Raw genomic sequence first — 12015 nt, 5'->3', positions numbered from 1 at the left:
AGTGGGGAACATGGACGGAGCCTCTTCTTCCACTCGCAAAGAGGAGAAACAGAAAGCAAAGAGTTCCTTGTGACAGTCAATCTTTTCATACAGAGATTTGAACTCCCCCAAAGGATGGCTATCCACAGACAGCTGGACAAAAGAACAAGGAATTTATCTTCTTGATTCATTACTTCGATCCACCTCTTCTTCCTTTTTTCCCCAAATGCAAACAATCTTTAAGCTTTTTAGCAACCTTAGCGTTCTCCTACCTGATCTTGTTATCTGCTTTGACATTGATTCCAGCCTTCACTGTCCAAACTCCAGGATGACTGTTATTCATACGAAGTGTTCCTCATTTGAGGAAAAATAAAAGATGACAGGTTCATTTTCCTTCTAAACTCTTACACCTTATCCATTCAATGATGTTTTTCTAACATCTCTCAGTGATCAACTGGCTGGTGGAAACTCTCCTTCTCCCTTTTTCCTCCTTACATAGTCAATAAGTGTTAGGCAAGTATCAATCTGAGCTTCCCATACAATATTCAACTCCTTGCATGTGTTACACACATTAAAGAATCTTTTCCATACCTCCAGGCCAGAGATAACCACTGCTATACACACCATCCAGCACAGCAGACCTCCAGCTTCACTTGAGATACACAGGGACCATCAGAACAGAAATATTTCAGGTATTATTGCTGCTCTACCTGTCACCGTAAGGAAATATTTGCTGTGACTCAAGGTATTCACAGCAAAGCACCATCAAGACAGCAGACAGGAGGAAACAGGAATTTTTCCATAACATTTCAGTTATTCATCACCCAATGAGTAATTTTCAAAGAAAACACCAACAGACATCCCAACTCCTTTCTTTTAAAAACAGAATTAAAAAGTTAGGATTAAATGTGCACAGCAATATGCAACAGTTAAGCAGAATACATAACTGGCAGTCACTAGCAGCTGCACAGTAAAAACACAGACGATGACACTATCAATTCAATGCTGCAAATTCTTGAAAATTACTGGAGTCTTCTAAAGTGCAATTAAAAAAGAATCACTGAATAAATTACACTGTCATAAACTCATTAATTTGCATCTTGGCTATTTATTTTTTTTTTTTAGTTATCTTGCTTCAACATCCTTTAAACTTCCTCGGCCTTCTCTGATTAAGCCCAGAATTTCACCACATCATCATCTTTCACATTTAAATCAGATGGGTTCATAACCTGAATTTCTGACCAGGGTTTTGAATGGTTCTCTTATTCACTGGAAAAATCTCCATCTTTTGTCCAGCTGGGCATGAATCTGAGCTCAGAGCCACCTGAAAAATCTGCAGAGAGATCTGCTTTTCCTCCTCTATGCTTAGTGTTTGCTGCCAAAATCCTCATCTTTTGCCCACCTGTTTTAGATGTCGAACTGCAGTAGCAGCAGCCTTACCCCTGTAATTCCGACTTTTATAGAAGGAAATTTCAGCTTCCTTGGAAACGGTCAATTTTAATTTGATGTTAGTTGTAAAAGTCTTGTGACTGCAGAGCTGTTCTTACACTAAGTAGTAATGAAAAATACTTTATTCTCTGCAGTAAATTATTAACGTCTAAAGATTATATCATTTAGAACTGCAATTGCTTTTTTCATGGTACTGTAGCATCGTGATACTGTTATACTATTTTCACCTTAAACTCTCTTACTGGTTTTACCCACTGACAGCGGGTCTCCACTTTGTTCAATAACAACATGAACACGAATCTGCTACTTTAAAGCATTCCACCGCCCCCTCCAAAAAAAAGCAATCGTAGGTTTTTCTTTGAAAACTTTCTCAAGATAACCTAGCGCATTGGCAAGGGAAATGGACTTAAAATTCTGCTGCACCAGTAACTAGTCCATGTTACAGAAACCTAAATCATGAACTCTTAGTCATTTCAGTCTCTGGGAAGATGTGAGCCCATTAGACAGGGAAGAGTCCAACAAACCATCAAGTAATTACACCATGTAACTTCCATATTAAATATTCACACTTCTCATCTTCTCCAGCTCTTGAACAAACTTAATGCTCAAATGAAAAGTAAAACTTTTAGTTTCTAGGGATAAAAAATTAAAATCAACTGTTGTTGTATAAATAGAAGCAAAGATTAATTTGGCTAATGAAAGTATGAAAATGAGTGAAAAGAGAACCTATGGTACATCTTCAGAAACAGCTTCTCTTTCATTTTCTTCTGCTTCCAGGGCTACTTATTTTCCAATGAAGAGCCACCCAAGAGCCTCAAGAGCTACTTTAAAAAGCCTTTTGGAAACTATGCTATACAGCAGAAGATAAAGCAATAAAAAACCCACCAAAAACCAGCAGAGGAAAGAAGAAATGAAGCTTTCTAAAATTTACAGGAGTATAAAGGTAAAAATAAAAATATAAAGGGAATTTTTAAAGCTCCTTTTAAATTTCTGGCCTCTCTGATCATAATTTATGCTTTAGAAGTCACACTAAACAATGTTCTGTCGTTTAAGCATAAGTTAATTTGGCCCTGGTCATACGGTTAGCAAGCTAGCTTAGGCAAATGCCACTTTCATGTGAAAGCAACAATCAGAACACACCAACCACGGTTGCTTAAACTACTGAAAAAAATGGGCATGAACTTTTCCAGCTGACAAGTTGTCCTGGTTTTGTTAAAAACAAGTTTCTCTTTTAGTGAATTTGCCTGTCAGCTAAAGCCTTCATGTTAGCTGCATTTTCCTCGAGAACCCAACACATGTTTTGGTTAAACCTAGCAACGGAATGCAAACTTATTGATAAGCACGGATGGACATCTCGCGAGAGGGGCAACGAGAAACTGATGTCCGAGAGACTGACCAACGGTGTATAACATTCCGTTCACGTGAATACTTCATATAAAGTGGGAGATCACGAGGATCTCGTCCCTTTTTCCCTTTTTTCCTCATGGCTGACATTAGGAGAGGACCTTGCTGGTCATCCCTGTGAACTGAGGCCTAGTGAGAGACTGATTCCAGCTCCAGGACTTTGGGTGCCGGCTCTGCAGTTGCTGAGACTTACAAGATTGGTTTTGTATATTTTGTATTATTTTCTCTATTCTTATTAGTAGCATTAGTAAAACATCTTTAATTTTTCCAACTCTCTTCTCTCTGTCCTTCTTTCCCTCCCGATCGCCTGTCCTGAGTGGGAAGGGGGGAGAGGGAGGGGCAAAAGGGAGAAGTGGAGGGGAGAGGAGGTTAACAATGCATCTGCCAGGGTTTGATTGTCACCCCGCAATCCTAACCCTCGACACAAGTACAGTAGTGGATGAAGGAAAACCCAGAGGAACATCTGGCAGAAGGGCAGGTCGGGGCAGCATCCCCAGCGGGCACCGCGGTGACCTGCACACCAAACACCTTTCTGTGGGTAAAGAACACCAACTGCTTCCATGCCCCACAACTTCCTGACCTTTGGAATACTTAAAAACTCACAGGCACCTTTAAGAAGTCCAATTTAAGCGTGATGCAAAGTAATCGAAGACTCTAAGGCACTTCTGCTGCAGAAATCGCTATGAAAATCAGGCCTAGAAGTGACCACAACTTACACCTGGATAACACTTAAAAAATTGCAGGTGTTTTTTCGTTTTCATGAAAATATTTCTTTCAGCCTTTGCCATCTCTAGGAGCAATATAAAATCTCTACACTGTTTGAAGCCACTCATGATACCAAAATAACAGGTTAGGCCCTAGTCAAATTATAACTTTTAAAATGGACAAGAAAAGCTAAATGTTTAAGAGAATTTAGCACTCACTTCAGAAGACACATGGGTGCAAAACACATGGAGAAGCCACCTACCTCTTATGAGAGAAATTAGCAAACATGTTACACTGTATTCAAATAACACCAGAAGGCCCACAGCCTGTTGTACAGACACCACTTTGATGTCTTAGGCAACACCAAATTAGTAAAAAGCATCTTGAGAAGTTTGATTCCTTAAAATCAGAGGCCAGGAGGTGTTCTATAACTACTGCACGCACATCCCGTTTCATGGATATCACAACAGCATTTAAAAATAAATAAATAAAAGAAACAAACACAGAAACCTACAAACAAAACACACACAAATCAAAACAAAGCACAAACACCACACACACACACACAAAAAAAAAAACAACCAAAACAAAACACATAAGCATCCAGTTATTGCCAAATTTCATAGCCATATTGACAAAAAATTTTGAACATAATCCATAGAATCACATAAACCTTGCATCTACTTTGGATTTGATTTACTCCCACTGCTGCCATAAAGGATGCATTCACAATCTGGACTGATCACTAGTTTGGTGTTAAATTAACTTCTAATTTGAGGTTGGTCACGGTTGGCAAATTTCTCCATTTGCAGTAAGGAAACAACTTTGATAGTGTGTCCTCATAACTGCTAAAAGGCCACACTTTCCGATGACTCAAGGAAATCATGCGAGAACAGCGTCCTCTGCTCACTTAGCCCCATTCATTATTGATCTTTTTGCCATTGATATTTAATAAGCACTCTAGATGGACCGTCTGAGCCCCTACAGAACTTCCCCATTTTAGGAAAAAATAGTCAAAGAGATGTAGATGAAAAGGTAAAGTCATCGCCTCGGAGAGATCAGCAGCTGTAGAGGAATAATCCAATGTTTTCATTACTTGCGTTTCAATAGCGACATGAAAGAGGCCAGAGTTAAACTGAATATACTGAATCCTATTTTGTCAGAAAATTATATTAAAAAAATACAGCCACCACAAAAACCAGGTGGGTGAATCGAACAAAAGCTCTGATGGCTTAACCAGCAGTAGCAAAACCAGCTTGATCATCGAGCTGTTTGAACTAGTGACTGCTATAACACTGAGGTTCCTTAGATACTACAGAAGTGAATAACCAATTTCTCAACTTGAAAATATGACCCCTTGTATTTTACTAAGATCATAAGTAAAGATGTAAAGAACAGCTCAAAATAAAACTACCCACAGTGTAAAAACAACAGTCCTTTCCACTAAACTTTGTGGCCTACCTTTCTCTCAGTTGCAATTATATTAAATTCAGTCAAGCTACAATCAGGTTGCACCAGAATTGTTGTATTTATACTGTCAAAATACAAAATCCATGTTCTACAAGTTAGTGAAACTAGAGTCAGCTAAGCATGATGATCTGTTAAGTATCTCTAACAAGTTACCCTGCTGTTCAAACACGAAAATAAAAAACCTGCAAAGGCTATTAAAAAAAATACAGACACTGCTTAATTTTAATTATGAAAAACATTTTTATGAGACTTCTGATACAAAGCTCAACGGGTTTTCATTTTAAAGATTCAAAATCTCAACTTAAACTCAGCATGAAAAAGAGTTCCTCAATAGGCAGGTGATTTCAGTAGTAACGCTGAGTTTATTGTGGAACAAACTCTAAGACAACGATGGAAGCAGATCTTTACATAAATACATCCTGCATTTCTGTGATTGCGGAATTTAGATGCGTATATAAATCTGATAAGATTCAACAGATCTTTTTTGTCTCTGAAAAGACACATATTTCCTCCACACAAGCTCAACGGAACAGTTTCCTCTTGAAGTTATTTTGCTTCACTAAGTTAAATTTCTATTAATGTCCTTTTTCATTGTTGCTGAGAGTCATTCTCACCTATGCCTGATGCTCTATTTTCAAATTTTCTACTCTTTCAAACAGATTAAATGATCACCTTAGCACTTCATATTTATATACACACACCACCCCTTCAGATAAGATAAGATAATCTCTGTAACACTGTATGTTAAATGGTACATTTTATTTCCTTATCATATTAGAAATAAGAGCTTCCTGCAAACTCTCTGCTCAAATTACATGGATTTTCTTGAAGATTAGGGCACACATTGTAACAGCAGTATATAATTTTCCTGCACAATATTTTTTTTCCGGTTGAAAGGTATCCTATAATATCATCAGCATCCACAGGAACAGACACCTGATTTTCAGCTAGAAAAGCTTATGTGTTGGTGACTTTATTCTCTGTTAAAAGTGGTTTTCAGATATAGCACAGCTACATGAAAATTTGAATACAATCTGTCAACTCATTCTTCGACCACAAAGTGTTAGACCAACAGGAGATGTGAAAATTGTGCAAGTAATAAGATGGTGTAATCTTTCCCCCAATATCCTATTTTTGTTACTCTAATTTTATCCCCTTTTAGTTTTATACACATTCAGAAATGGAACATAGGCACCATACTTCCTAAAAGCCATACACATTCCTTGAAAAACTAAGTAAACTGCATAAAACCTGTTTATCCATTGAAGAAATCATCTTGTTGAAACTGTGTATGTAATTGTGGATTAAAAGGCTATTGTGTCTCCTAAATGTCTCAAAACCATCAGCATCTTCCAAAGACAGATTAAAGACCACACTCCTACTAAATACATTCTCAAAATCTGTTGCAATTCCTTTCAGAGTATGGAAACCCACGTTTCCTGTGCTTCAGAAAGCACTTTAGCATGAACTTAGCCAATCGAGGAATTTTTGCATTGAGCTATGCTGGCTACAAAATTGTATAAACATGAACATTTACTTAAATATTTACAAGGTAAGAAGGAAAAAATATTGATTTTAAAAATATCACTACTTGTAGGCCAAACCTGCCTTGTTTTCTGTATCAAATTAATACTACTCTTAAAGATGGAATTGGCTTTATCTGTAGCAAAATAATTCACTTCAACCTAGGCTGTGATCTGACCATATGAAAAATAAGCAAAGCAAAATACGGCAAAACAGTAAGTACATGCATTCACTCTAGTAGAGTGCATATGTACAATTTTATTTGTGATGGGTCATTAACCTTTTCCATCATCAAATTGTTAGAATTGACAAAACCAAGTTATAATTTAAAACCTAATCGGTTTTAAGTGAGTTCACTCTTTTGAAATGGTTCTTACAAACCTCTGATTCAAGTGTTCTTAACTGTGTACTACTTTGAAGTATTAAGGCCAGTCCTGAGATTTAACTACAGATATAGTTATCTTTTAGATGACATATGGCAAGATCTCCAACTCTTTAGCTTTGGAAATTTACATATGCCTGTTCATTCAAGATGCTAAGCATACACATGTTGACAAATACAGAAAATAGCAGATGGCAAAAAGCAAACACTCCACATGAAGCACTGGGGATTATTTGAAGGAGGCTTGGATTCAGATATTTGCCATTTTTATTTTAACAGCAGAATTATATTTAAAAATAAATTGCACCATCTATGATGTTTGATGCTAATGAACATCTGTAATAAGAATATTCATAATTACAGATTGAATGTCATATTAATTGCAATTTGTATCCAAGATGCAAGTTGCTTTATAAACTTTTGGATTTTAAGATAATTAACACATGACATTTCTTCAGGAAGTTAACTTGTGCTGCTACACATAAGCCAGAAAACTTTCTCTACCGGCCATATAATTTGTCAAGAAATCTTTTAATAGGCAATACATGGCTGTGCTCATGGGCTATTCCAGCTTCTACACTGGAGTTACTCCCACAAGTGACTACCACAGTACATAAAAACACCTGCTTGTAGGCCTGCCCTCTGCCCACACCAAGGGGGCACTTCTACCAGCACCTTCTGAACAGCTTTAGAAAACCCAAATAAGCACTTTGTGGGTTTGAGGTGAAACTGCCAAGAGCTCTAAGCACAGGCATTACTTGGGGAGCTACGTCACATGAATGGGGCACAGCAGGTAAGGTGAGGGGTCCATCCCGTGTGACACTTTTTACTAACGACAAACACAGGATGCATAGAGAATACTGTCAAGATAGGACAAACAAAATAAATTCCACCAATATTCAGAAGTCCATAGCTCATTGATTTCTGAATTTTTTTTTGTGTTAACTTTTTTTCCATGAAAACCCAAAAACTTTCTCAACCACGTAACCCCTTGGACTCAACATCATCTGTGGCAATGACTTTCATAGTGTAACTATGTGCTGTATGAGCACTTTTTAGTGAAGCTATGTGCTGTAGTCTCTAGTCACCCCTGTAGCCAATGAGTTTTTAGGGTGCATAAAAATAATTGTTGTTTCATACCCACCATGCTTTTACAGAGTTCAGACTGACTGTGCTAGGTGCTGTATTAATAAGTAGACAAACGAGTAGAGTGTGGAACGGTTCAGCTAGAAGAGAAAGATGAATAGAGACAGGACATATGGTAACAACAACAGACAAGCAGCAGCAGATCTGCCTTGGAGAAAACACCTACAAGTAAACATCAGAGTGGCTTTTTAGTCAGAAAGAGAGATCCACCACTGATAGCAAAAGAATTCTGAGCCAAACAGCAACTGAGAAAAATCCAAAACATACCTTCATTTTCTCTAATGTTTCTCACTGACTTTTTAAGTAAATAGCACTAACCATTTGGTTTGAAAATACACAGGTTCTACAGAAAAGTTGAAGTACTTCATCTTCTAAGACTACGGGCAGTTATAAACCAACAGTTGTCAAGTCCAACAACTCTCACTTCATACACTTCAAAATAATTACACGAAAGTACAGTGCTAGAACACAAAGGGTGAGCTTCATTAAAAAAATTGTACAGAAAAGGCACTACATAGTTTCAGTTCTGTAGCAAACAGCTCTCAACAATACCTATGATTTTAATGCCATTATTATATATAGATTCACAGTTAAAGAGATATATTAATTCCACTGCAGTATTTAGTTTAAATTAGCCCCCATCTAAACACAAGAGGAATTTTACACTGCGCCCCCATTGCTTTCATTAAGAACAAACCAACCATTGTTAATATTTTATTCACATTTTATTGGCAATTGAGAAAAACTAAAACATTAGGAGGTCCAAGAAACAACTATTTCTGTTAAAGGTGGAACTAAGAAGCTTGGTTTCCAAAGTGCTCTCCTACATTGATTCTTCTAATGTTTAATAGTGAGGACCAAAGGTTTTATGGCCTATATCTGCAAGCAAGCATCTTGTAAAGCGTTGAAACTTAAAACACTAATTACACAGATCAGTTTCAGACAAGGAAATCAGTTTAGTAGGAAGCATCGCGAAAGAGTAGATGTACAGCAGGATTGCTTAGCGAATTCAACTGAAGTATATTAAAATTTGTACATTTGGAAGATATTTCATATTGATAAAATGACCTTTAAAGCAGTTTTCACTGGGGCTAGAAATAAAATCAAACAAACAAAACCAACCAAAGACAACCGACCAACACATTGATTTCAACTGTAACAAAACTCAGTCTCCCATTGACTGGCATTCTCTTTACCTCACTTCAAAATCCCAACTTCTTACGCGTTTGTTCTGACACCTCAAACCAAGCCAGCGGAGCTGTGCACATGCTCTCTAATGGCCTGCCAATACTAACAGTCCTGCTCACGGCTACCTAAAGGGATATATAAAAACTGAGTTCTGCTCACCTTCTTTCTTCTTCTCTACCAGTCTGCCAGTTTTGAAGAAATTTAGAAATTTAGTTGCCTTAGGACTTCTATATGGCTATCAAATTTGGTTGAAAATGGTCAACAGTATCAAAAAAATACACTCCATTTTTCTCAGAAAGCCCAGCCGAAGCATCTTTTGAGCAAAAAGGAGTAAAGCAGAAGAAAAAGAACCATACGAAGTAACCTGGTAAGGCTCTGAGATTCTTATACATGTCAACCAGGAGGACAGGAAATGTAAGAGAATTCACAGAACATCAAGTCTTAATGCATGAGCAAAACCATGAATCCACAAAAAATGCACCAGAAACTCTCAAACATATTTTCCCCCTATACATTTTTCTATTCCATTACTGCAGATGATCAGAAGTACTTCTCTTTGCATATGGTCTTTCTATATTCAAGGATTGCATTCAGCACACTGTAACTGCATGCATCATAATAAATACCACAAGTACCAATTAGCACATTTCATGACTATGCACTACAAACAGTGACCTTCTTTGACGTGTACACCTGATTATGCAGCACCTAATGAACAGGTATTTGGCTCAGTTCACTCATGAATGTTTGGCAAAGCTGGGAGATGTATCGGTGTTTTGGAACCAGGGCAACACAAACCCTCTTTGTGAAATATAATAACTCAAACTCCAGATATTTATTGCTAACTTAAACCATCCTCACTGAACTGATATTATAAACACACTCTGATTAATCATATTTATACAAAACCCATAAAAACAAACCCCAAAATTATCTTATTTGTTTATAAAATTTATTTTTGCACATATTAAATAATAAAAACATACTTACTAATAAAGCAAGTTTTTGGTACTTCCGTTTCAGTTCTGCTGGACTGTCTGATGGCTTTGCACCCAGGATTTTGTACCAGTCCTTTTGTGTTATCCTTTCAAAGGCCATCCTCTGACTTTGAAATTACTTTCTTAGCACTGTGTAAGAAAGTTAAATAAATATAATTACTATTTGAAAGAGAAATAGTTAGAAAATGGAAAAATTAGTGTGACAAGTTACAGGATCATGAAATAGACCGCAGCCCTCAAACACATCTACACCCCTACACAGGATCTATAGTGTAAAAAACCAGCTTCATTCACCTGGGCATTCCACCCCATCGATTGCCATATGTGAAGTTACACTGTGTTTCCTCTCCCAGTATCACGTTTCAGAAGCTGTCCATATTCCTTTAACAGCATTTTGCACTTTAACTGTCTGAATTATTTTGAACCTACCTATGTTATATATAGACTTAAAAAATACATCTTTTATTTTGAAGTAATACTGTACTTATGAAAAAATGATGTACATAAAAGTGTGACATTTTTGTCAATTCTAGAAAGAGATACAAGCAACAAGACAAAACAGCATGGCTCAGGTTTTGCACAAGAATATTCCCAGTATGGACTCTCCTTCATCCTTCTGGGTAAGAAAGCTTAACTTTTTTAACATTAAAGTAAAAGAGCACATTAAAACAATCAAACAAAAATGAATAAAAGCATATAAAGTTAGCAGAGTAAGCAAAACCTAACTAGTTGTTTGCCTTTTATTTTTGGCCATCTAGCATCAAGCTAATGACCCAGAATAATATAAAACAAAAACAAAACCCCACAACAACAAACCAAACAAAAAACAAAACAAACAAAAACCCCCACCCACAAAGAAAATAAAAACACCATCCACAAAACCAACCACCCAGGAGAATTAAATATCAGGAAAAGCACAGTAACGCTTGAGCTTCAAGCAGATTCTGAGCTATACTGAAATCCTGAGCTTGTAGTAGCTGATTAATTGTGAGCTTTCTGATAAGAAATAACTCTCCCTGCAAGGATGAGTTTTGCAAGTTTCATGGCTTTACTTTTATTTATATAGATATACAGTTAAAAGGAAGAAAAAAGCTCTTTTCATTTCAGCACTAAAACCGATTCCTGTCGTACTTCGGAATAACCCTTTATTTTTCTCCTGCGGGAAGACAAGTCCGGTTTTCAAACTTTCCAGAGCTCCAACCTTACAAGGTCCCATTTGGCTGCCGGGGGTCTCCCCCTCTCCCTTTGGGGCAGCACCACACACCCCTCCTGCGCCTCCCCTTTCCCCACGCAGGCCCCCTTCTCCCTGGGGAACCCACGGGGGTTTTTACAACCCTCCGAAACCACCAGCCCCGCCCGGGGCCTCGCTGCCACCCACCACCCGTCACGAAGCGGTGGCTGCGCCGCTGCGGACTCACCCACAGCAACAGCTCCGGGACGCTCGGGCCTCAGCGGCGGGAGGAGCTCGGCGAGACGCGCGGAGGAACACCCGGGAGGCCTGCGCAGCACGGAAGGCCCTGCCGAAGGCTTTACAGCCGCCTCAGCAGCGGGGCCAGGGCGTGAGGACCGGCCAACCCCGCCAGCAGACAAACCCCGCAGCCACAGCGAGCGCCCACCTGTCCCGCACCGCCGGCCAGGCGACGGAGGCGGCCGGTGCCGCGGATAACTCGTCCGGCGGGAAACAACGCCTCGCTGTGGCGGGCAGCAGCGGGGCGTGTAGATTACAGGGACGCCTTGGTTGTTTCTGCCCGGGCACTAGTGGCGTTGGCA

At 38.5% G+C, this 12015-nt stretch overlaps 1 protein-coding gene across 1 annotated transcript in view; it reads right to left on the bottom strand.

The window, feature by feature from the left end:
• Positions 1-11909, bottom strand: part of DNAJC24 (DnaJ heat shock protein family (Hsp40) member C24) — a 39285-nt gene extending 27376 nt beyond the window's left edge. Inside the window, exons 1-2 of the mRNA XM_065839339.2 lie at positions 11664-11909; positions 10238-10374 (exon numbers count right to left, since the gene is read on the bottom strand). Coding sequence (XP_065695411.1) covers positions 10238-10345 — 108 coding nt within the window. The 5' untranslated portion in view covers positions 10346-10374; positions 11664-11909. The remainder of the gene's footprint in view (positions 1-10237; positions 10375-11663) is intronic.
• Between the last annotated feature and the right edge of the window lie 106 nt (positions 11910-12015).

This window comes from Patagioenas fasciata, chromosome 5 (assembly GCF_037038585.1).
Source record: "Patagioenas fasciata isolate bPatFas1 chromosome 5, bPatFas1.hap1, whole genome shotgun sequence".
Classification (NCBI taxonomy): domain Eukaryota; kingdom Metazoa; phylum Chordata; class Aves; order Columbiformes; family Columbidae; genus Patagioenas; species Patagioenas fasciata.
The sequence above is the reverse complement of the archived record's forward strand: the minus strand, read 5'-3'. Positions and strand labels throughout refer to the sequence as shown.